Source organism: Anas platyrhynchos, chromosome 6 (assembly GCF_047663525.1).
Source record: "Anas platyrhynchos isolate ZD024472 breed Pekin duck chromosome 6, IASCAAS_PekinDuck_T2T, whole genome shotgun sequence".
NCBI lineage: Eukaryota > Metazoa > Chordata > Aves > Anseriformes > Anatidae > Anas > Anas platyrhynchos.
In genome coordinates, this window is record NC_092592.1 from 20,708,671 (window position 1) to 20,734,860 (window position 26,190).

Below are 26,190 nucleotides of genomic sequence, written 5' to 3' on the forward strand. Positions count from 1 at the left end.
GGTGCGTGGGATAAAATGCAAACAGCCTTCCTGAAGGCTGAGCGTCAAAGGCCAACAGCTGCTGCATCAGAGGAGTCCAGGTCATGTGGTTTGGGTTGCAGTTGCCTGTCCTGGGGACAAATGATGTTGAAATAACTTGTCATAAACAATTTTTTCTCGTTCATTTACTCTGATTCGGAACGCATAGCCGATCCTGATAAGAGTCATTCAGGAGTGAAGAGTTGAACTGCCAGAGAAAGCAGCTTATGTGAGCGTTTTACATCAGGAATGTGCCAACAGTGTGCTAACAATAAGAAACTGCTTCCGAGAGGGACCTGCTCCTGTACTTCAGGAGAGAGGGGACACCAGGGGTCTGATAACGCTTGTTTGCTGAAGTGCCAGAACGGCTGGATGGGATTGCTGAAATGGGAGCTAGGTGCTTAAACATGAATTAGTTGTTTAAATATCTTTATAGACATGTGTGTCTAAGCGCAAATAATCCATAGGATGAGTGAAGGAGAGCTCTGTGGTCTCAGCAGAATTCCGTTCTCATATTAAAATCGCCAGCCCTGGAGTTGGCTTTCTGATATGCTACTTAAGATATTCTTTCCCTGCTTTTCAGTCTCCGTGTACTGCTTCGGGCTAGCTGAACTTCTCTTGGGTGCACTTTTGGTGCTGGTCTCTGGCTTCCCTGCAATTTCATTGAAGGAGCCTGTGGATCATGGGTGAAAAGAATAGGAAGGACTTTCCTGCCAGTCCCTAACACAGCTCAGGCTCTTCATGTAAGGCTAGATCTTGTTTTAACATATTTTTCCTAGCTTTGAATGGATTGAAAAGGAAGGCTGCATGTAGGGATCCCTAGTGAACTTCTGATCTCCTTGTGGACCCTTGTTCCTTTTTTCCTCTTGTGATATCTTAGGCTGAGATCAAGCTTGGAGGTTTTATTGTAGAGGTGCAAGTAGGTACCTAAGCTGAGAAACGTCCCATGTCTTGTAATTCAGCTACTGAGAAATATCTCTTGCTGGGAAGTAAACTTGCAGAAACAACTCTATCAGCAATTCCCAAATTTCTCACTGGTTATGGTTTCCCCACTTGTGATGCCTGAATCTGAATCTGGTAGAGTAAGATCCAAAGAAATTAGAAATCAGAGCTGCTTTTTGGGAAAATTTTTTAAGGCTTCAAGTATGTACTTCTGAGCATTCAATATTTACTTTATATAACCTCTGCTTTGGGAAAGGAATTGTTAAAATTGTAATTGATTTTAATGCCCTTTCTGAAGTTCTCTACCTTTTTTTATTATTATTTTTTTTCAGGAGAGCATGGCATTGCTTTCACAGTTAGGTAGCCAACAAAGATCCAGACTTCATGTAACCTATCAGATTGTCTTTAGGAGCCTTTAAGTATCTCTTTTATGAAGTCTTAATGTATGGACAGAACAATTTATTTTTAAGAACATGGCTCTACGTTACCAAAGTGTTGTGAAAAGAGTCTTATTCAATTCCTTCTGCTCTGTGCTCCAGATTGAAGTTGAGCCTCAGTAGGGAAAGCGAGGAGCGCCCCGTGCAGTTGCAGTAATTGACCTGAAGGTGGTGGCAGGTTGGTGCTGGACACTGCCATGTTCAGCATCAGGCTGTAACAGCCTTTCAGGGAGATTTACAGTGATCTTTGGCTTACTGACTTGTTCGCAACATTTTTATTTGGTTAAAAACTTTGGTTTTTAATTTCCTTTGGTTATTTGGTTAAAACCAAGTAGCTTTACTGGCACCTTTAGATGCTGAATTGGTATTTTAGGCAGTGAGAGTAAGACAGCGTACAGCAAGAATAGCTACGGCGTGAGGTTTTTTCAGTCCTTGTATTGAAGCAAGCACTGCTCCTGCAGTTGAGTTCTTTTTTTGAAAGGAGAGCCGGTGATCCCCGTAAGTCCTAAATGTCTGCAAGTGCTGGTAAGAAGGGCTCGTTGTAGTAATCAAGTGAGTAATCCTCAGATATGAAAAAAAATAGCAGTACGATTGGTATTTCACTGACATTTAGATCTCTCTCAGAAAGTTGTTCTGCAGTGGGTAAATCTTGCACTAAAAACACTCCCTTCTTGTGTTTTTTTTTTGTTTGTTTGTTTTGTTTTTTGTCTTTTGTTTTTTTTTGATGACACAGCAACAACAACTAACTGGTCTGAAACAGTTTTGCAGCACACACAATGAGTTTCGGGGAGCTTAATGTAAAATGCTGTGTTACCATAAAAGCTGGCGTCTCTGAATATCAGGGAAGCTGGCCAGAGCTGCTGTGTAATCAGCAGCATGTGCCTAAGTTAAACCCTAATTATTGCAAGCCGTTCTGTGATCTTCATGTAAGTGGGGACATTCAGTTAAATTGCAGGGGAATTGGATCTTCAACCAGTTTACATGATGATTTATGTCTGCCTTGTCTTCAGTAGGACTGAAAAGAAGAAAACTGACCCCCTCCAGCTTGTGCAGTTAAGGTCTATTTATTGACCAGAAACAGGATTAATGGAGAGCATGATATCCTGTACATCCTTTGCTAGTAAATTTGGCTGCTTCCTCTCATTCCACCTGTGTAGCTATGTGCATATGTAGTGTCGTGAGACAAGCTGAGGCGCAGTCAGAGTGCTACCTGGCATGCTTTCCATTTTGCCTTGGTGCAGTTGTGTTACACTTAACGGCTTAAGAGAAGTGCTGTTAAAGATATTTGTGGGTCAAGGGAAGAAATATCAGGGATCTACACAAGTTCTCTTGATGGGCAGGATGCGTATGGTTATTGTTCATCTTTGTGGGTGGGGTTTAATGTTAGCTTCCAAGTCCTAGATCCTGAGGATGTGGTGCCTGTGCTTTCCTTGTTTACCACAGCGTCAGTGAAACAAACGGAGTGATCATCTTCTGGTGTGAAGGGAGACGGTTCAGTTCTGGTGGCTTGCTCTGTGTGGAATACCTGGGGTTGGAAACATTAATCCAGGCGTCTCTGAAATTCCATTTCTTACTGGTCAAGGTGCAGCCTGTCCATTTGGGGGCTCTTTGAGTTGAAGGAGGCTGAAGGAATTGCCAGCATTGTGATGGATTGATTAGGTGGTGACTGTTCTATGGAAAGGATCAGCTTTGGGGAAGATGAGCTTGAGTGTTGATCCCTAGTAGTCTGATTATATTTAATGTTGTCCAGATGCTTGTAACCACAGACAAGTGCTCCATAAAGCACACTTAAATAAACATTGATGAAAGCATGTCTTATGATCCTCTGCATTTCCATGAGCTATTGAGAGGTGACACAATTGTAACGCCACACCAGAATATTATCTGACGAGTTGGGGGAGTTGTTCTTAAGCCAAAAAGATTGAATCATCACGTTCCTTTTAACCTCTCACAAGTTAATGGTGTTGGCCTGATTTGAACTGGTAGCTGCAAGGTAAGAGAATGATTCATCTGCAGAATGATTTCCAAGGTTCCTTTTTTCAGTTACAGTTTTGCTTTAGTTAACCACAAAACTATTGCACTTTGATACAGTTCCCCATGGTCTTAATGTAAAACAAACAAACAAAAAGCAACCAAACCCCATTATTCTTCCTCTTTTGCTTCCTGACAATGTTGTGTAATCACAATGTTTTTTGACAAGTATATGTTAAGATGCTTTGCTTACTTTTTACTTTACTAGGAATCTTTACTTTACTTGGAATTTCACTTATCTTAGTATAGGAGGTGTTAGATTATTTTATTTTTATCTTATTTTTTAAGTAAAATAATTGTGTTGGCAGATACAAAACCAGTAGCTTATTTCAGGATTCAGGAATCACAGGCTTTTCCTCCCCTATGCCAAAGAAGCTCATATGACAGCTAAGTGAAATATTGTGTCATCAGGAATGTAAATGCCAGCGTTCCTGTGACACTATTAGCCCTCAGACTTGTTAACTTTGATTAGGAATAAAATGTAGGTTTCAGCAAGTTGGGCCAACTGTTTGTACTTAAGGAGACCTGTATTGCAGAATTCCTGCTTTCGGGATTGCCCAAGTTACTTCTAACACACTTATTTGCCTCTGTACTGGCTGTGTGGTGGTTGACTTCACCTCCTGCTTACTGCTTTTTCTCCTAAATCCTCAAGACTCCTCCTATCCAGATCCCTTGTATTGTTGTTGTTATTGTTTTTTTCCACTTTGCCTAGTTCTGAGCAGTCTTTTCTGTATTTCTTTTTCATTTTTTGAAGTTAAGATCATCTTAAAAAGTTTAGGAAGCTCATTAGTTGTTTCCCCAGCTCAACAGCTCAGTGCATCAGCTTTTCTATTGCAGCTTTAGAGAGGATGCTTGCTCTCCAAAGCAGCAAGTAGAAAGAGTGCCATTTTTACTTACTTGGTTCAGAGGCTTATATAGCTGTTCTGAGAACAAGATTAGAATTGTTTTCAAGTTTGTTTCATCTTTTTTTTTTTTTTTTTGTCTTTGCCAAGAAAACATGTAGTGTTACAGAAATGTGATTTGTGTTCAGGCAAATTGCTGCAAGAGATCCATCTAACATATATTTTGCATGTGATTATTATGGGGCTATATGTGTAGTAGGATGTTTTAAAAAAGAGGCAGAAGGTGGGGCAGATTTTTCATACTTCGTGTGATCACAATTGTAGAGAAATACTAGGAAAAGGCAGCCATATCTGCTAATTAACTAAAGCATGAATTTCGGTAGTGCTGGGTCTGTCATATTTAGTGTTCTTACAATAGGATTTGTTCTATAAGTCTCCAGAAGGCAGAAGATGATTCTATTTGCATAACAAATAGTGAGCCCTACAAACCATTGCTTTTAAAAATATATACATATACCTGTATATACATATGTAAAAGCAACCCTGACCTTCCTACCAGTCTTCTGAAACTAAGCTTTTGCAGGCTTCTTTCCTTATAGATTTATCATGCTGTAGATTGTTAAAAAGAAAGCAAAATGAAACCTAATGAATTAAGTCTAACTTCATGTCGGTCTTTTTTCCTTTTTTTTTCTTTAACAGAGCTATCTGAAATAGAACCCAATGTCTTTCTTCGACCTTTCCTGGAAGTAATCCGTTCTGAAGACACTACAGGCCCCATAACTGGATTGGCCCTCACCTCTGTGAATAAGTTCCTCTCATATGCACTAATAGGTATGTAACATGTCTTCCTGGGATTTACCAAAATGCCAGCCAAGTGCATCTCCTTGCAACATGTCTTTGGCCAGGAGACATGTTTGCAGTCTTAATGAGGAGATTGGAGAAAGACAAAAATTGTCATTAACGCTGAGGAAATAGGCATCTGCAGTTTCTCAGCATTATTCCTGCTGGTCTTTCATGGCACTCAAGTAATAATGGCTGGAAACGGAGCCACAGCTTCTGGTTTGCTCAGACTGCTGTGTGCTTATGGCCCACTGATGAACTTTGGTATTCACCAAATGCAGTTCAGACTTTTCGATATAATCTGAGTAAAAGGTTCAGGGAAGGGAAAACACCAGCGAGGATTATAGTGTTCTAATATACGTGAATACAATAGTTTAGTTTTGTGGACTAACATTTCTGTTCTAGAGTGAGGATGTTTTTTACCCAGTTCTGGCACACACTGGACAGGGTCCTGTACTCCAAACTTGCCAGAATTGCTGTGGAACAGTTTTGCCCTCGCCCGCAGTCAGACTTAAGTGCACTAGCTGAATCCTTTTAGTCTTCTTAGGCATGCTCTTCATCCCAATATGAGGTAAAATAGTTGCTTGATTTTTTCAATGGTCTTTGAAATGTATGCATCTTCCTTGATGTTTGTGAAAGGCTAATAATGTGTGTGTGGTCAGTTGCTGTGGCTCAGCTGGCTCATAGTAATTCATTAGCTTGCTTTCTGTCTGCCCTCAGTGTGTCATCCTGCTACTACTGCTGCTCGAGTTTTCTCTGTAAATTCTGTTAGTACTTTCTGATCATACCTGTATGAATTACAGAATTTATAATCTGTGATATGTGTTGATACGTAGTCTCACTGAGAAGAACCTCTTTTATCACTGTCCCCTCAACTCCGAAGTCCAGTTTTCCAGGTTCTTTTCCTCCATTATATTAAAAGAATGCTTGATTTTATCTTTTTTTTCTCTGCTCTTTTAAATATTTTTTCCTCTGCAGTAAGCATGAGGGAAGTTAGAGAAAGAAAGGGCTTCAAGATTTCTGCAGATGCTGACCACTTGTGCAGAAAAACTCCAAAATTAAAATGAGCAAAACTGGGGACTTGCAGGAACCTATTTGTTGTATGTACTGGCATCAAAACATCAGTTAGCGGGGAGTATTGGGTAAAAGTAAGTGGTAAGAAATAACTAAAATGATGAGATATTAATATCACTTGATAGGACAATAAAGGAATCTTAATAAATAAGCCTGTGAAATGTCCCTGTGAAGGACTAGGCAGTAACGCAAATACATTAGTTTTAAAATAGAGGAAGAGATGGTTTTTCTGTGCGTTTGTGTTCTGATCCCACCCAGATCATCAGGCTGATATCAGGTGTCAAGGCAAATGTCTGCATGGGCAAATGGCTACAAATACTTGATTTGAGGCAGAACCAAGAAAATTATTAAAAAATTGTAGTCTTTCATTAGCTACTTGTTATTTAGAATGTTTCTTAGGTCAGTCCAGCAAGGATGCCTCCCTGTAGCTGTGCGTGAGCATGTGTCCGTGTAGCACACAGCAGGAGAGCCCCTCTACCTGGCTCTTGTTGTTGAGCTGAGCCTGTAGAGGAGGGGAGCTCAGTCCCTGCTGGAGGTGACATTCACAGCGGCCTTGTCCTTTGTGCTGCTCCAGATACCGGCGAAGCTGGGATTAGTGGTTGCTGACTGAACATCTGGCTAGGGTGCTGTTGTTAAATTAAAGCTTTTTGGTCTTGTGTTTCTCTTTGTAATACAAGACTAGAGGTAGTCTAAAGATTAAGCTTTTCCTTTCTTTAGGCAAACAAAGTTGTCCTAAACATACAAACCTGTTTCAAACTGTACAGAACAAGGAAGGAACGACTGGAGCATAACCACAATGAGTGAAAATTTGATGTGGCTGGTATTTACGGTGCATTTTGATGCTGCATAAATTGATGGGTGATACCAGAACACTTTCCAAGAGCATCATTAGCTGTGTCTGTTTTGTGAGTAGATGGCTTTTGCTCTACCCACAGGGTCTAAAGCCAGTGCCCAGTGAAAGGGCCAAACTCCTTTCATAGGTTATCTTTTGTTTAAAGCTTCTTTCTTTTCCTATTTCCAAAACATTTCATTGCTAATCCTTCTGCTGTTCCACTGTTTTTCTTATTCTGTCATATGCCACTAGATGGTTATCTGTTGTCTTTTCAGAACAGTGTTGCTGTCGGGGTACATTTTAGAACTAGTTTAAAAGGCTACTAAAAATTATTCTTTTTTTTGACTTTGGATCCCGAATACTCTGAAGTGCAAAGATCTGTTCTGAATTAGTTGGGTGTGGCAGTTCACTGACGGTATAGTGTGCAATCAGCAGCTCAGTTAGACAAAATGACTCCACTATGCATGTATTTTGATAGGAATAGTTATAATTAAAGAGATTATCCTCTAGTCTGAAATAACTACTGCTGTTTCAAGAGTTACGTTCAATAAATGGCACAGTAACTTTTAAAGCACAAGAAAACTTTGCATCAATACTAAACGCTATTGGTTTTATCCCTCGGATTAGTTATTTCCTTACTCAGCAGTTCTCTACAGCTAGCTGACAGCCTTTTTGATGAGCTCAAACCTGACCTATAGGAAGACCAGTGGCTGAATTTCTGAATTGTATTTGTTTTATTTTCCTCAGAAAAGGTATGTGCTCATGTTGTTATCACAGTGTGTCCAGAGCAGCTTCAGGCTCCACTTCTAAAGTTAACTTTTCTATGGCATACCTGAAAACTACGTATCTGCAAGTGAGCAGCTGTTGCTCAGCTTCCAGCAGTAGGACTTGTTTGGGAGTTTAAAGCTTGTTCTCCCCTCTACCTTCTGTGTCTCCTTGGTGATTTATTTTAGTTGCACTGAAGGTCTTACTGAGCAGGCTGCTGGATTTCCCTCATGGTTAAGAGCCTGGATTTTCTGCTTTTTGCTTTTTGTGTTTCTTGTTGTGGGAGTACACCCCATATGAAATGTGTAAGTCTAGATGGGGTCTCCAGATCCTTGTATTGTAGGTGGCAGTTTTTGAACTGGTGTTTTACTTCACACAAACCTCTTTTATTAGTGATTCTGAGCAGGCATTGATACATCTTTTCATACTGTTTCTCACGAGGGAACAAAGAAGCATGTTGAGCTTTTCTCTATCTTGTTTCTGCAAAGTAGAAGTATCTGTGCTTTTAATTGAACTCAAGAGGCTTTATAAATTGACCTGAATTTGTAGAGCTGTTCCAGGGAACCAGGACTGAAGTAGTCAAGCATGATACGTGTTGGGAGAGAGGTGTGTTTATTAGTATTAAAGGTAGGGGCCAGAACTGCCAAGTGGTAGTCATAGATCTGTTAAAGAAGCATATGTACAACTTTATTACATTTCCTTTTCAAGCAGATTATTTCTCCATAAATATGATAAAATATATCACTAAGCCTAGAGGAACTCAGACCTACTGGAAGAGTTGATAGTGAAGGGAATCTACATGTTCTGCATATGGAAGCCTTTCCTGCTGTAGACGTTTTTTGTTCTGTTTTTGTTTTTCCTCTTAATGACCACTTAGTTTCTTTCCACTGTAGTGCTGAGGTTTGGTTAACAGTAATGCTACTATAGGTGCTGGCATTGAAACTCCACTGGTCTCTGCCTGATTTAATTGATGAAGCAGGTAAAAATGACCAACTGCTCTTAGAACAGACTCCCTTTTGATTCATTAACACTTGACTTGCAAACCAGATGAACTCACTCTGAACTATGCAAAACTTGTGTGTGTCTCACAAATATTTCAGGAGTAAGTAGCTCTGCTCTCAATCAGGAATGTGTAAGAGAGGGGAAGGAAGTGGTGTTCTGTGCAGGTGGATGAAATTATCAGGTGCACAGACAGGATTTTGGTTTTCTGTGACTAGAAGTTTATCCTGCAGCCCTTCAGAATCTGCTCAGCATGGTGGAGGCCACTCTCTTTGGACCACATTAAGAGCAGTTTTCTGTAACACCTAAGGTTTAACCCATAGGTATGAACACATCTGGAGTCAGAGCGAGTCTGCAAATCTTGTCTACAAAATGTGCAAGATCTTGCTTGGTTCCTCTGTCAGCTTCGTTCTTGCTGGAGCTCAAGAGGCCCCATTGCCAATTAATGAGGTATTAACTAGTGTTTAGGTTGTCGTCTTTCTTTCCTAATGACTGTTTAGGCAGGAAGGTAACAAGATTCTTGCCCAGTGCCATATTGTTTAAGCAAGAAGGAAATCAAAGCCGGAGGCTGCTTTTCTGAAGCCCCTGTAATGTGGCACAAGATACGGTTACTAGCAACAATCTTGTCCTAAACATTCTCTCAACTGCCCCATTGTTTGTAGCTACAAAAGACTGAAATAGAGAGAAGGAGCCTTGATGAATGATTGAAGTGGGAGGCCTGCAACTCTGATATCTAAACTGTGATCATGTTTGTCTGCTGTTTTCTCTGGGGAGAACCACTGGCCCATTCCTTCCCCAGCTCCTGTTCCTTGGGAGGGACGTAGAACAAGAGACAATTTTTCCTTCTCAATCTAGTGGAACCTCTTTGGCATTTTCTCCTCGTGGGAGTAAACTTGAGGTTCCATGTGTTTAAAATCTGTTTTCTGCTAATTCCCAAGGAGGAACTGAATGTATTTAACAGCTGATTGTTCTGTATTGTAGGGAATAGGACATAATCTTAAAAATTAGCATCTAAGAAAATGAATTGTAATTCTTTTATTTATTAGGTTGCATCTTTTTGCAAATGTAAATAGACTCCTGATAAAGTCTTGCTGAAAGCTCCCATTAAAAAGTCTTTCTCTTACTAGGGGATGAGTTTTTTTTCTTGTATGGGCAACTCGCTCTGAGTCACACAAATTAAAGAACCAGATGAAAGCAAAGTATCTCTGTGTAGATGTCTCCCCACAGAGGTGGTAGGCTGTAGGTGGCCTTTTCCTGTCATATATTTTTATTCTGTTACTCAGATCCCAGCCATGAGGGCACAGCTGAGGGAATGGAGAACATGGCAGATGCTGTCACTCACGCCCGATTTGTGGGAACAGATCATGCAAGCGATGAGGTTGTCTTGATGAAAATCCTACAGGTAAGTGGAGAGAAATGGTAATTACCATAATGGTTGCTGCCCGTTGTGGAGCATATCCTGTTACATGGAGATGAAGAGAAGACAGCAATGTTTTGACTCTGTAGGAGCTTAGTAACAGACTTTATTTTTAAACAGATGGCTCATATACCTGTGGTAAAAGCTTTTTCAAATGAAAATAATTAAAAGCTTAAATGAAATGATTTTAAAATCAAGTGCTTGATAATGTACTAGTGTTGATAATCCTACCTTGTGCATGGCCTGTGTTAGTGAGGGATAAATTAAACATATGGAGCTCTGAAACGTAGGTTTGAGAACAATTATTTGTAGAGACAAACCTATGAGCTGTACAGCTTTTTGATATGTTTACTTGTGAGCGGATAGCTCGTTACTGAATTTAAACTTCAGGTTACATGCAGCATATCTTTTAGATTTGGGATGGGAGATCATTTTTGTTTCCTAATCTGTCTGTTTTGAGGACAGCATTCAGTTGGAAATGACTCCTTAGGTTTTCTACTCATGGTAGGAATTCCAGCAAGTCCTTGAGGAAGCCAACCTTCTTCTTGAAAATTCATGCAAGTGTCGTTGGTACCATCTGACATGCACACACTGTTGTTTGCAGGTTTTGAGGACCTTGCTGCTGACTCCCGTGGGAGCCCACCTCACCAATGAGTCTGTGTGTGAGATCATGCAGTCCTGCTTCCGCATATGCTTTGAAATGAGACTCAGCGGTAGGTGCATTTGTATTTCCACCGTGGTTACTCCTAAGAAATGATCTGGTTTCTTCAGCTAGTTCTATTACAGAACATGCAGCCATGGAAAGCTGTCGAGCTTTATATTAGTGTGTCTTCCTACAACTTCATGGAAAATTTGCCAGGAGTTCACTGTACAACTTTTGACTTCTTTTTTTCCCAGCTTTGTGGCGCCACCTTGTGATGATATTCCCATTTGCAGTAATGCAGTGTTGGAGCTGGTTTTAATAAATTTGCCGTAATCTCTGTAAACAAGACTTGGAGGGGAGTCTGCTTGAAGAAGCCTCTTGATAATATCACACTGAGTAATGACACCTGTGTTATTTGTTTTTGTCTTCGCAGAGTTATTGAGAAAATCTGCAGAGCACACTCTGGTCGACATGGTGCAGCTGCTCTTCACAAGGTAAACCTGCTTGTGTTTGCCTCAGCATTGCCGAGATGGCCCTCTAAGGACAGAAAGATTCCACACTTCCACTTAAGAGCCCTTGGAAAAATCATCCAGAATGGTCATTATTTAGAGGTGGAAGGGGATGAAAGATTTGGCACTTTTCTCTTGGGCTGACCCTTTCAGACTGCAGGGAGACTGAGGTGGAGAAGGTTGCATGGTTTAAGGTATTCTTTGAGGAGAGATGGACAGCTCAGTAATGAAGAGCTTTAGGATATGGAACCAGTTCTTTGAAGACAGAGAATGCAAACCTCACTCAAAAAAAAAAAAAAAAGGTACTCTTAAAAATACAGTTCTCTTCAGGAGAGAGAATAGTCATCAGGAGAGAGAACAGAAATGGTATTGAATAGTCACATGTTGAATTCAAGCTGAGAGCTTTGATCTGATGTATCAAAGAAGTATAAACTCTCGAGGTCATTTGTCTTCTGGACAAATGTTCTGCCCTTTTCAGTGCCTTTCAGGTAATTATTAAAGTTACTTTTAAACTTGAGAAATTTATTTAACCTCAAAACTGTTTTTCTGTCTAGTGAAGCAATCAGACTATCTCTGAGTATTTAAAAAGAAAATGTGCAGATACAGAAATAGGAAAGGATTATAATCAAACTGCTTCTGAAACACACTCTTACAATCAGTTGTTTCCATTGCCACACTCAGTTCCGGTGAATTCTCAGGTTTTGTTTCCTTTTTGCACTGTGTCTTGCAATGCCACATGGATGGATGTGGGACAGAATCAAGTCAGAATCAAGTATTGTCAAAGAGAAGAGACCACATAATTTTTTCTCCAAATGCTTCTGTGATTTTCATGTAGTGCTTATTCCTTGCTCGTGGCATATCATCTCCTCTGTCCTTTGTGATAAGGCACCACCACTGCCTGTGCCTCTGGATATCAGAGTATAGAAGCAAGGTAAAGGCACCAACTGCAGGCATAGTTTGGATCCCAGTTTATTTTTTGAGTATTGCCATCTTCTTTTCCAGAAAGAGAAACAGCCAAATAACATGTAAACCAACCTCTCATCTAGCCCTGTTTTTTTTTCCCCTCAGTAGTCCTTTTGGCAGGACAAGAGAGAGTCTCTCATTGAGGAGAAAACCTGATTTTGGTTTTCTAGTAATCTGCAGCATGACCAGAAAGACTTTTATGTTTCCTTCTTTTTGATCCTAGGAAGTTTATGTATTTTGACTTGTTCTTTTGTCTTTCAGGTTGCCTCAGTTTAAAGAAGAGCCTAAAAGCTACATGGGAACTAATATGAAGAAGGTAAGACTCAGTGCTGTGCTGGCTGTTTCACTCTTGTCTCGGGCTTGTGTTCATCTCTGTATTGTTTATTTTCACACGTGTGTTTCTTCATTCTCACAAGTCCCTAGTTCACTGAAAGAGCATGTTTAACTGCATAAATGGACATAATTTCATTTAATTCTGTGGGATTATGCACCCAATGTCCAATAGTGAATCTTAACTATGCTGCTGCCTAGGTAAGTCAGTCTGAATTCTGGGAACAGCCATCAGCTGCTGTGGGCTAGAAAACACAAAAATCTGCTGTGGGTTTGTTCATCAATACCATCTCCATCTTTGCAGTGCGTTTTTAGCATCTGGATTCAGTACTGTAGATACTCTAAATGTGACCTCACATACTTATAAATGTAGTAGTTTCTTAGGTGGAAGGAGGGCCAATTGAGGAACTCCACATATACTAGTATACATATATATTTTTTATACTCCATATGTAGAATGTCAATACAGATACAGGATTGTACTGTTAAGAGTAACAGGGTGGGGAAGAAGAGTGGTAGAGAAGAAATAGCCACCACCTTTGAGCTTAGCTTAATGTACTATTTATAGCATCGTAACTTACACTTCTTTTTTTACGACTTACAAAAAGTGGCAGTGTTTTGTGAATGTACATTTCAGAGCAATTATGCCAGTATTTTGAGAGAGACTGAGTGTTTACTTCTAGGAATCTGAAACTAGCTTGGAGCTTTAGTTCCTGTGTAGTAACCTAATGTCATGATTGTTGGTTTCCCTTGCTGTGGGAGAAAAGTGACAAGATCTGTGCTGATGGTAGATTGGCCTAAGGAATGCTGACAGAGATCAGGTTAATGTACTGTGGGTATCAGAATCTGTCACAGGCTGTGTACAGAAGGTGTGTAATGTGAAGGTGAATTTAAATTTAGAAAGGCTTCCCTTGTCAAGTGATGGCTGCTCCCAGCTCAGTGATGTCCTTCCTTCCGTGTCTGGTCTGTGCAGTTGCCTTGTACTGTCTATTTGCTGTGCATGCCCAGGGGTCTTGCCAGCAGCCTAGCACTCTGCCAGGTTATTCGTCTCTTTTGAGTTTTTATTTTATTTTGTTTTGTTTAAACCATGCATTTGCCTATCTTTCACAGATCTCTTCATGTCTCCTCAACAAACTGGAACTAAGTAGTGGGGAACAGCCCAAAGCCCTGAACCAATTAGAGAGGGTATTGCTCTTTAAGAACCTGAAGGTCTCTCTCTCCCTTCTCTCTTCTTACCTTATTCCCTTCTTCCTTCTCTTGTAAACACCACGTGAGAGATAGTTATGTTGTGTGTAGCAAATCCCTCCACTCATTTGACACAGCATGGCTTTTGGGGAGAATGCATGCAGTGGTTGCTTTGCAGTGTTGTGGCTGCAGCTGGGGCAGGCTTGGGAGGGAGAGACCCTTGTTTCTGCAGCACTCGATGTCTTGGTGAGTGCCGTCTAGAACATTGCCATGGCTTCTCCTGAAGGAAGAGAGGGGGAAGGGGTAAGCAAGATTTGAGTCCTCTATGACAGTGAGAAACTGAAGGAAATAAACATATTAAAATGTAGATTGCTATCTGAAGACTCAAATGTTGTGCGTCCTAGCTGATGATCTTGATGATAGATGTAACAGCGTACCTGAAGAGTCTCTTGGCTCAGCATGCCTTAGACAGCTTTACTCAAGGTGAATCTCTGAGCTTTGTTTCTTGTCACAGGGCAACAGGCTTCAATGCTCTCTGAAGTTTTTTGTTTTGTTTTTAAGGAAACTGCTGTCAATTTTTCATGCCTTTTGGCCGTGTTTTTACTGACTTTAGAGTGATTCCCAGCAGAGTGTTTGCTAATGGGGGATGAGTGGGGCCAGACTGAACTATGATATGTCAGTTCCCCTATAAAATTCTTCTAAAGAAATACTGTAGGCCTGCAGATGTTTTTAGACTGATCACAGAAGCCCCAGGAAACTAGTTTAGATGGGACGTTTCTCAGTTTTCCACATAAACCTAGTGTAGCTTTAGTTCTTGTCTGCCCTATAGGCTATCTGATTTGTAAGGAACCAAGCTGAAGATTTAGAGGTGTCTTTGCCACTTATTTGTCTTGTGTCTATACTCCAAGATAGTTTGGAAAGACAGTGTCTGGAGACTTGCAGATTTATGCAGTTACACAGAAGAAAAGACTAAGAAATGTTTCCCTTTGTAGTAGGCAGTATTATAGCTAAACACTGTATTTTGAGAAACAGGTCTTTGGGAGCAGATTGTGTTCAAGTTACCTCATATAACATTAGTTGGTGCAGTACAGGCAGGTAGGTAAGTGAGATGACGAGTGCATCAGTGTGTCCAGGACTTGGGTCATGGACTGCGTTCTCTCTGCATGCTTTTGTGTCTTGAACGCTACTTGATGTGCTGACCAGTTCCATGCTGCATCTAGAATGAGCTCATGTTTTAGTATAATCATTTAGTTACTAATCATTGGCCCCTGCCCTTTTCTCTTGAGGCTTACAGTATCTTATGGAAAAACAAACGAGTGCAGGTAAGGTGGCTTGCAGAAAAATGGGATCTCATGGACCCTTTAAAAAAGAACCTTGTAGTTACATTTTTCATCTTCCTAGCTTTGAGATGGAGCTTTATTGTTAAAACCTCATCTACTAAAGGAAGCATTAGGAGTCTTGTAGCTTTTTTTTTCTTCTACCATTTTGTGTACATGTTTCTTTATGCAAAAGTAACTGAGATAAATGTAGAGATAAATATACTGAGTTTCAAGATGAACAAGCAATAGCTCTGAGCTCACTCTACTTTGATTTCTAAGGAATGCATTTTAAATAAAAACTTCAATGATATATACTGTGAAGTACAACCTTAATCTAATCTGAAGGACACTGATAATTGTAAACTTAATGCAACTAAGATATGACTGAGCATTAGAGAGAGAAGGACATTTTTAGATTATATTTAAAATTCATTTTTCTAATGATCTAATGCAGCCTTTTTTGCTGCAGCCTTTAGTCAAGAACGAAATCTAAGGTTTAAAATCTCAGTCTGTTAACATGCAACTAAGCTTTCTAGCAAAATCACAAAATGCTTTAGTATTGAAGGTTAAAAAAAAAACAAAACATTAGAAATAGTTCCTTTGGTCAAGGAGAAACTGTAGAAGTTTTTTCATGTATACTAACATAAAAAACAAGAAATGGTGGCATTGTTATATTTTAATTTTAATACAAAGTATGGAATGAAAAATAGTACTTTAGTTGTCCTTTGATACGTGTATTGTTTTAGAATTCCCAAACGTGGAGTTGGTTAAAGAAACATATAGCCAACTGAAACTGGCATAACATTTCTATGAAGCTGTGCTTCTGCAAATTGTTCTAAGCTACATGTATGCAACTGTTATTGTAGTTTGCCATCTCTTTCTTATGGGAGACAGCAAAATAAAAAAAAAAAGAGGGGGCTGGAGATACGGGAGGTAGCCCTAGGAAATCCTAATAGAACAATACTTATTTGTGAAGGATGTGAAATACTTGATAGTTCAAGATGGAAAAGACCTACTTAGTAATCTCACCTGTCTATTAATTTGTCAATAAATAAATAATTTTACATACTTGTCTGAATGTTTTATAATTTGTTTCGATGTTTGGGATGGGAAAGAAAAAGTCTTCTTGCTTCCATGAGTAAATAGTTTCTTGTCCATGTGAGGCTGATGTGACTCCATCTCTCAAAGATGGCACAACTTCATCAAAATGACGGCAGATGGGCGTATGGCCTTTCTAATAAACCTCAAGAGGAAAAATCTTGGAGTTAGTACAAAGCATAGGACAGCCACTAAAAGTGAGCATTGTGCCTAAAGACAAGCACTTTCTCAAAAAGGCTAATCTTGATCTGAGATTGTAGTTGGTGTTGTGTGAAAGGGGAGATCAGATCTGGGGGTCAGATTGCCAGACTTGACCTTCCAATAGTGTGGTTGCTTGTTTCTCAGGAGCATAACTGAGGGTAAAAGGGGTGCTACCAACATGGTTAGCTCTGAGCAGTATCTTAGCTTTACTTTGATTCAATTTTTTTTTCTTTTTACTTTCCCCCCCATTTTTATTAGCAAGTTGCTTTCTACCTGGCAAATCATGACAACAGGATATAGTAGCTGGAAGCAAAGTCTGTTTTGAAATCATGTGGGACAGGCTTGGGTTTAACGTATAATGCTTCCAGGTTTCCTGCGTACTCGAAGCAGTTTGGTACAATGAACTGTGAAAGTCTTCAAATTCCCTTTTATACTAAAAAGGGAGAAAATGAAATATGGCTATTTTTAGAATAGTTAGTAGGTAAAATAAAACTACCTTGTCTAATTAGTAGCTTTTAATGAATAAAGCTGTTGATAATATTTAAGGCTCAGAAAGATTTTAAAATGGAAAGTGAAACTAAGATGAAATAGTGGGAATTGGAAAATTAAAAGACAGCAAATATTTTATATAGCTCTATGAGCTAGTGGATAGGAAAGATAAGGTAACAGACAATTTCTGTGTGAAAGGATTGTGATCTATAAACCTTTTAAAGCGTTTAAAATCTACAATACTTCAGTTTTGGCTGTGTGCTTGTCATGGAAGTGTTTGTTAGAAGCTGTCGTTTAGAAGGAGATTCTTGCTGCAAAATTTGGAAGAAAGGCAAAGTAGTTCTGCATCTATCTTGTTAATTAACAAGCTCACAGAAACTGTAACATTGCTAAAACTTAGGGATTAGTTGTCAAGCAAATAGAATTTGTGGTGCAAAGAAGTTACACAAACGGTTTACTGTACTGGGACATAACATTTTCAAAAGCTTTGTTTAAATGAGAAAAATTATAGGCCTTATGCAGAGAGAGAATTCTGGATGGAAGAAGGAAAGAAACAAAAACATGAGCAGAATCTAGAAGGCTTATTGCTGTTTAAGAGTAGTAGCTGGAAGGAGTGAGGTTGCAGAAAAAGGAGGAGACTGAAGAATGCAGCTGTCTTCTAGAGAATAAGAAACCAATAGTAAGAATATAAGAAATAGATAAATGATATTTTAGGTTATAATATTATTTGAGATGACTTCACAAAGAAGAATACCAAGTAGAGACCAGTACTGAGGCTTACAGAATGGCTTCCACTGTATGCAAGGAACCTCCTCAGCGTTTAAATTTTTCACCCCCAAACTAGAGATCTGAAAAGTTGATTGCGGCTACTAAACCCAAGAGTAGGAAGCAGGCATTCCTGCACTTAGAGCAGATTAATTTAAAAGGAAGCTGTTTTCAAACCTGCTGTTGCCATTGTCAATGTGACTAAGTATTGTAATGGTGTTAGGAAGTTCTGGAATGTCTGTATGTGCCTGCAATAACAGCACACTGCAACAAGAGCCATGCGGTCTGCACTGCTCCTACTGTCATTCTCATTTGCCCAGGTGAAGGTCTGTATGAGAACAAGTGGCAGAATTCTGGTCAACAGGGACGCTGAGGGTTAAGTTAGATTTAGAACTGAAGAGGACGGATGACAGGAGATGAAAGCAGAACATGGTTTGTTTCTAAGTCATTAGGATGGTATTTGCAGTGTGTCATGCACCAGGAGTGAGTGAAGTGTTGGCGAAACACTTCTTAATAGTGAAAGAGATTACTGGAGAAAGGGAACGTGGCATTACTGCAAAGATGAAGAGTAAATTGAGACAAGTGACAGAGGTAGTATAGTAGCTACAGTAAATTTTCCCCTGATTCAGACATGGAGTGTTGGCTAATATGTGGGTCGTAGGAAGTTAGGAGCTGATTTGCATGACTTTGAGGTGCTGATAAATTTGTGTGATACATTTGAGTGCTGTTGCCTGACTTTGAGAGTTTTGAGACAGCCTGTGTGGGTTGGCTTGTGTAGTCCATTGTGCTGTGTGGTTTCTCTATACTGATATTCTTAATGGTTTATGGTTTTCAGTTGAAAATGAGAGCCGGAGGGATGAGCGAATCATCAAAATGGAAAAAGCAGAAGAGATCACCAAGACCTCCTCGACATGTAGCTAAGGTCTCACCTGCGACAGAACAACCAGCAGCCAATGCTAGTGCCATCGCAGGTAGGCTGAGATCTATTTTCAGAGACCAGACAGCACCTATTCCAGGGCTGTTTTGGAAATGCCTTTATTTCATTTCTCTTAACAAGTTGTTCTGCATTCATTTTTTTTTAATGATTTTTATTTTGGTTCTCAGTGACTGTCACAATAAATATGTCATAGCTTTTCTGGTCCAGGAGAAGAAGTTTGAAGGAGGTGGAATACATATTGATGGCAGAAAGCTCAATCCAGTGGCTAACATGGCAGCATTTCTCTGCCTTCATTGTGCCTTACAGGAGTATTTTATAGGGAAGGGAAATGGGGACCTAAACAAGTAGCTGAGTTTATATGCAGCCATTTGGTGCGGAGGAGATGGAGGGTGCAGCAGGTACGTGGAAGAGGCTGAGAACAAGAACACTGGAAAGAGGAGAGCTAAAGGAGTTGGAGATGGGGAGAAAGTAATGGCAAAAGGATTGTGTAAGTTGCCTGCAGTAGGAGATTATTGATCTAAGTGACATTTTCTTTTACGTATTCCTGAGGTGTACCAAAGGGAGTGAGGGTGGGGGTGATGAAGAATGAGCATAGTGTGACGGGGAAGAGATACAGGTGGAACTGTGGGATGTGCAGAGACATAGGTATCAAGAACGGGTGAGTGATCAGATCTCTCACTACAGATGTAAAGATTGGAAGTATTTACCCATAGTCCATGAAATTTGAATAAAAAACATGGGACTGTGCACATTAAGGGACAGAGAAATATGGGGTATGCTTACGACTATTATGAGAAGAATAGAGGTTGTGGTGTGGTAAGAAGAAATGAAGAGTTACGTAGAAAAAAAGTAGAGAGCAGCAAAAGTACCTGAAAAAGGTTTGTTTGCAGGAAACTGATGGGCATGCACACAAATCCTTTTGCATGTGCTTCCAGAAGTGGTGCAGTATATGACTAGTGCCATGAGCTGGAGATTATAATGTTGGGGGACTTCCATATCCTATTGTTTTATAGAAGTAGACTAAATAGTTACAACTCTTTTTAACCTCTCCTCTGGATAAATGAGTCCCTCTGGCTGCAAAGTACTCTGTCTCTTGTGCACTCTAAATTTTGACGTATCAGACATAAACATTAACAGTGAAAGGAAGCAGACGGGAAGCTTGAAACAATAGTTGTGTAAAATACGTATTTCTGACTCTTATTCCAACGTAGAACACTATTCAATATATCGTGAATGATTCCAAGTGCATTTCTACACAACAGCATGATTGCTGAAAACTAAGGAAGCAATGAGATAAAATTGCATCCAAATTAGACATCCAAATGAGAGCTTATCCCTACATAAATCGTTATATTTATACTTTCACATAGGTGTTAAATTCCATTATAACTCCTGTAACATTTTGGAGAGAAAGCTGAATAATGTTATAGAGCACATTATTAATGCTGAGCTTGTAGAGCTAGGTAATGTATTAATTGTGCTTTTTATGTCAGAATTCTGTCTTAGCACGTGAAGAAGAGAAGATTACAAAATTGATTAAGTATGCCATATCATTTCTTAAAAATCAAGTAACATTCTGCTATTTATTTAAGATATTTCCAAAAGCCAGGTCATGAATAAAACATCTGAGTGCGCAAAACTATACCCATTTTATGTGTAAATTTATAACATACCTCTGGTTTGTGCATTTACTTTGTTACCATGCCCTTCGTTATATCATCACTTTTTTGAACGTTTGGTGTATGTTTTTTAAGTTTTCCTGAAAACCAGAAGAAATGCAAATACGTTGGTTTTCCTTAAAAGAAAACTTAGATTCCGGAAGAATTGTCTCCCATTTAGAAATAATAAAACTACTCAGTGCTTTGTTTCAGACTTGTTTGAATTCTATTGCAATTTCATTTTTTTAATGTGAATTAAAGAAATAGGTCTTGCCTTCCAATCAAAGTGTAAAAAATAGTTTAAAAAAATCACTTTGAAGGATTGACTGATGTTTGAGGCAAATATTAAAGTGCTTGTGCCATTGTATCAAAGTCTAAAGTACACCTTTGGGGCTATTTTCTGATTTCTTCTCAATTAGAGAAACCCTCTGCACCATTTGTTTAACTACATGAATTATCTTATTCTCTGAATCTGTTAGATTCCAAGTGATATGTTTTGATTTGGAGAACTGATAGCATCTCACCTATTCATCTATTTGATGCTTTAATCCCTAGCCACAAAGGGCTTTGTCTAATTTCTCTACATTAATACCTAATTATCTGAGATCATTTGTAGTGCATTGCTGTGATCAAAGTAAAGCATAGTTGTATTCAGTGTATGAACTGGGGGCTGAAGGAGAACATTCTACTGATCTTTTTGCTTCTGTTTCTCATCAGCAAGCGGAGTTACTTTCATAGATGCTCCTCCCAGCTCCTCTGGAAGCTCAGAAAATGTTTCATCTGCAGTCAGCCCTTCTACAGACAGTGGTTTGGAAACATCCTCACAGACCACCTCCAAAGAAGACCTGACAGACTTGGATCAGGTCACTGCTTTGGGACTTCATGCAGGAATGCCTTCAAATGAGGCCAAAGTCACTGATAATCAAAACCAGCCAGAACTCCAGGTATGTGGTTGCTTATAAGGAAGAGTTCCAACTGCCAGCATAGTTAGTTGTGGGTTTAGTACAGTTACTCTATTTTTGGTCATAGTGTTTATATTATATTTTAAGGCTTAGGATCAGAATAAACATCCTTTTGTATAAGTGATTTGTAACTTCACAAACATTTGTTGTTTTTCTTGAGACGATCCCCACTGACTCAGAAATGATAGCTGTGCAGCCCAGCAATGCAGCTATGTATCTATGTATCTAATGCAACTTGTCCTATTCCTTGCAATATCATCAACCTTAATTAAGGAGAAAGTATTAGAGGGAAGTATAGATGAAATCTTCAGGAGAATTCTTTTAGTTATCTTCGATGAAAATAAATCTTTTGTTTGTGGAAATTTAGTCTCACAACATAGAATTAAGTAAAATAGTTAAGCGCTAGATGGAAGTAAAAGTTTTGGAAAGACGGTGCTGCAGGTTATCTTGATGTGCTCTTTTAAATTTTGCTTTCCTGCTTCTCTTCCACAAGTGACCTGTATAGTTTTAATAGCTCTGAATGAGCAGTGAGCAAATAAGCCTTTCTTTTAGCTTACCTAGTACCTGTCGTCTTGTTTTGCTTTTCTTCTTTCCTTCTCAAATGTCTGATACCAATGAAGAGTGAAAGTCTGAGGGAGGAGAAGATCCAGTCAGCCTCTGTCGAGTCTATTCCTGAGGTTCTAGAGGAGTGCACGTCTGTAGCAGAACATTCTGACTCTGCCTCAGTTCACGACATGGACTATGTAAATCCCCGAGGAGTACGTTTTACTCAGTCTTCCCAAAAAGAAGGTGAGAGGAGGGCAATATTGCTGAAGTCCTTTCTCCTTTCCACTATTCTGTGCCACTTTCTGCCATGAGGGTGATAAATTCTTGTTCCTTAGTTGGTCTGTAATGATGTAATTTGTAACACCTGTTAGACATCAGCAAAAGCCGAGTTGTTAAGAGTACCAATGTGTCTCACTTTCCTTTAGGAGCCGCGCTGGTCCCCTATGGACTGCCATGTATTAGAGAACTGTTCCGCTTTCTCATCTCACTCACCAACCCTCTTGATCGCCACAACTCTGAGGTGATGATCCACATGGGGCTGCAGCTGCTAACTGTTGCCCTGGAGTCGGCTCCCATTGCAAACTGCCAGTCCCTCCTGGGACTCGTGAAGGAAGAGTTATGCCGACACCTATTTCAAGTAAGTCTGGCTTGTGCTAACATGGGATATGGCACGGAGGAATTAGATACTAATTTGGGTCAAACAGTCTATTGGAATTCAGTATTCGGAAGTTTGACAGATCTCAGTCTTCAAAGAAGCTCTCTGCTGTATTGCAGTGAGAGTTCTGAATTGCACAAGGGAAATGGTGATGCTGCAAAAACAAAGATGTTGTCACATGCCATTTTCTTTAGGCCAGGGCTGAGGAGAATGAAACTGATTGGAATGAACTGGGGGATAACATCGTGTTTTGATGTAATTGATTTTGAGGTAATTATGGATGCAAGTTGCTAGCTTAGTAAATTGGCAGAACTTTTCTAGCTATTAATTGCACAAGAGCTGTGTTGGAGGCAGTTCTTCTCCCAGGTTACTTCTCCACTGAGAGAATCTGTGGAGTTAGCAAAAGAACAAAATCACAGTAGGAAAACAGCATTACCACAAGCAAAAAGGAATCAAGTATAACCATCCGCACTTACAAGAGGTGAGACCAGGAGGCTGAATAAGGGATTGATCTTGTTTTTTTACAACACCTCTGCTATGGGAAACAATGTGTGGATCTCAAGACTGGCATGGGTACTGTTAATCATAACACCTAATGATTATCCTTTGCAATTCATAATTTATTTTTTTTCTTTAGCTACTGAGCGTTGAACGGCTCAACCTGTATGCAACCTCCCTCAGGGTGTGCTTTCTTCTCTTTGAGAGCATGAGAGAGCATCTGAAATTCCAGCTGGAGGTGAGTTTTGAGTATCACTGGGTGCATAGTAATAGTGCCTTGGGCTCATTAGCTGCGTATAGCTAGGCAGTCAGAAACAGCCTGAATATCAACTTACCTTTGTATAAATGACTCAGTGGGTTATGGGTAGGCTATTTAGGACTTTTTTTTTGTTGTATAACAGTGTCTTTGAGACTGGTGCACTGCAGTTGCCCACCTTCATACCAGTTTTTCAGAATGGTAGATCCAGGTGCATTAAATGATCACAGAATCACAGAATTTCTAGGTTGGAAGAGACCTCAAGATCATCGAGTCCAACCTCTAACCTAACACTAACAGTCCCCACTAAACCATATCCCTAAGCTCTACATCTAAACGTCTTTTGAAGACTTCCAGGGATGGTGACTCCACCACCTCCCTGGGCAGCCCGTTCCAGTGCCTAACAACCCTTTCAGTAAAGAAATTCTTCCTAACATCCAACCTAAAACTCCCCTGGCACAACTTTAGCCCATTCCCCCTCGTCCTGTCTGTTTGAAACCTTTTTACAGACCCCTTCAGAATGAGCCACCATTAAATATGGGATATGTCAGATTGTGTGCGAAGATGAAGTTTACATCTGTTTCTGTAGTCCTCAAAGCTATTCACTGTCCTGCTTTCCTTTTTCTTTCCCTAAACTGAGCTACCCTGTGTTTCTGCCAGATGTACATCAAGAAACTGATGGAAATAATCACCGTGGAAAACCCAAAGATGCCATATGAAATGAAGGAGATGGCTTTGGAATCCATTGTTCAGCTGTGGAGGATTCCTAGTTTCGTGACTGAGCTCTACATCAACTACGACTGTGACTACTACTGCGCCAACCTCTTTGAGGAGCTCACCAAGCTGCTCTCCAAGGTGCTGAACCCACAGGGCTTGTCCTGCCGCCTCACTGGGGCTGCTGGCCTCCCTGCATGGGCTGGGGGCACCTGAAGGGGACAGAGCAGGGGTAGGCAGAAGGGGAAGTCTGTAAGTCAGAGCATGGTAAGCACAGAAGCAGAACTTGAGAATGGGAGTGGTTGAAAGATTTGGGGTGAGTAGTTTGTAGAGACGAAGAATGCTATTGAACATTTGGAAGCAGAGTAGAAAAGAATAACCACAAGACTAATAATGTCACAGCAAATAAACCATTAAGTATATGCTAGAAAGGTTTGTGTGGAAATTTTAGGGTGTTTGTTGTACGCTTTAGGGTTCATGAAGCTGAAAGGGAAGCATCTTTCCCCCATTAGGCGGGGGGAGAGAGAGAGAAAGAGAGAGAGGCATGAAAGTTGTCTGATGCTTACATGTTTTGTTTTCCAGAATGCCTTTCCAGTTTCTGGACAGCTGTATACAGTCCATCTGCTGTCTATGGAAGCATTGCTGACAGTGATAGATAGCACAGAGGCGCATTGCCAGGCCAAAGTGCTGAGTAACATACATCAACAAGAAAAGGAAGTTGTCAAATCCATCCCAGAAACCATGAACAACACCAAAGAAACAAACAATAGTAAGATTCCATTTCTTGATGTTTTGATACTAAGCTTAGTCTTGTGCTAAACCTGTGGATCTCATTTTGGTAATTCATGTATTAAGCTCCATAAATGTGTTGTCAGTCTTCCTGTTGCATGTTTTATAACTGCACACCGGTGTTTATAACCTTGCTATCAGAGCAGGGTCTTGTACCTCATCTCTGCTCTGAATGTCAAGGAGAGAGAGTCCGCTGTTCAAGAATGACATTATGCTTCTTTCCTTTTCCAGGTCTTACCTGTTAGAGGATTTAGAAACCTCTTAGGAATGGAACTCTCTTAACACTCTTAAGCAAAAAAAAAGAAAGTTCCCCCTTTTTTTTTAAATTTCAAAAAAAACAAAACATGTGATTTAAATCTTGTATTGGTTATTGTCCAAAACAGCACATGCTTTCTCTTTTCTCTAAGACAAGGAAATTGCCAAGCTTGTCTTTGCTTCATATGTACTACTTGTGAACAAGACTTTTTTTTTCTTTGGCCAGCGGCTTCTGTGACCTAGATTTGTTTGTATCTATTTGAGCATTAGTGAGCAGGGCAGCTCTTGTACTTACTTTGTTCTTACTGTGGAGATGAGATGGATGCCTGCCATGTTTGCTACTTTGCTTTTTATAAAAATAGCGGTAGTGATGAAACTAATTTGTCTTTCATCTATTGTGTGGAGAAGTGAAGTATCAAGTTCCTGAGTTAGCACCTACAATCCCCATCACCCAGCACCTGTTCCCTGTCTGTTCGTTTGAGCAACCAATGTGGCAGAAATAAAATTCAAAGAGATTAAAATGTGCACCTCATGGAGCCTTATATGATGGCCGTGTCAAGACTGGCAGACACGGCAGAAGGGGAGGGTATGCTGTGGAATTAATGTAGACAAAATATTGAGGGTACTGAGGAATCACATTTACTGCAGGGAACTCCCTTGAAATAAACACATACTCAATTTAGACTGGTCAGTTTATTTTTTCTCCATTGGAAGATTTTTTCTTTGGCTTATGTATTTGTGTGGCTTTTTGTATTGTTTTTAACTTCTACAGATAACGAGAGAGTGCTCAGTGAGGGAAAATCCTCTGGTGTGGTCTCAGAGCCAGGTGGGGCATATCCTCCTACCAGTGGGTGCCTTATGGCTGACCGGATGAAGCAAGGCTGCATGGAACTGGAAGGAGGAAATGAGACAGGTAATAGTCTCTGTGGGATTCTCTGTGTGTATGTACTGAGAACGGTCCTGATGTTTGCTGGCTAGTTCTGCTATACCATAGACTGTTGTAGCTATTATGTGTTCATAATTAGAAAGAAGTATGTGGTGAATATTTGCTTTATATTTGTGCTATATAGGCCTACTAAGTTTTCTTCTGGGAGGGGGGTAGATCTGGTGGGTCACTTTGGGGCAAAGTGTGTGAAATTCATCACAGTACTGATACTTTAAGGTAGTCAAGGCTCTTTCTGAGTAATGTAAGCAACCACAACATCCAGAAAATTAAATCTT

General features: G+C 40.0%; 1 protein-coding gene across 6 annotated transcripts in view; it reads left to right on the forward strand.

Annotated features, from left to right (window-relative positions):
* The window catches only part of GBF1 (golgi brefeldin A resistant guanine nucleotide exchange factor 1), a 102,239-nt gene that overhangs the window by 54,345 nt on the left and 21,704 nt on the right, over positions 1 to 26,190 (forward strand). For 3 of the 6 annotated variants that reach the window (XM_027460427.3, XM_038181162.2, XM_038181163.2), the window contains 14 exons: positions 4,970 to 5,101; positions 10,064 to 10,182; positions 10,802 to 10,910; positions 11,274 to 11,334; positions 12,574 to 12,628; positions 13,753 to 13,851; positions 18,535 to 18,670; positions 21,012 to 21,238; positions 21,877 to 22,045; positions 22,228 to 22,439; positions 23,095 to 23,193; positions 23,872 to 24,066; positions 24,508 to 24,694; positions 25,742 to 25,882. In XM_027460427.3, coding sequence (XP_027316228.1) covers positions 4,970 to 5,101; positions 10,064 to 10,182; positions 10,802 to 10,910; positions 11,274 to 11,334; positions 12,574 to 12,628; positions 13,753 to 13,851; positions 18,535 to 18,670; positions 21,012 to 21,238; positions 21,877 to 22,045; positions 22,228 to 22,439; positions 23,095 to 23,193; positions 23,872 to 24,066; positions 24,508 to 24,694; positions 25,742 to 25,882 — 1,941 coding nt within the window. The remainder of the gene's footprint in view (positions 1 to 4,969; positions 5,102 to 10,063; positions 10,183 to 10,801; positions 10,911 to 11,273; positions 11,335 to 12,573; positions 12,629 to 13,752; positions 13,852 to 18,534; positions 18,671 to 21,011; positions 21,239 to 21,876; positions 22,046 to 22,227; positions 22,440 to 23,094; positions 23,194 to 23,871; positions 24,067 to 24,507; positions 24,695 to 25,741; positions 25,883 to 26,190) is intronic. The other 3 variants (XM_027460429.3, XM_027460430.3, XM_027460428.3) reach the window with 2 other exon arrangements.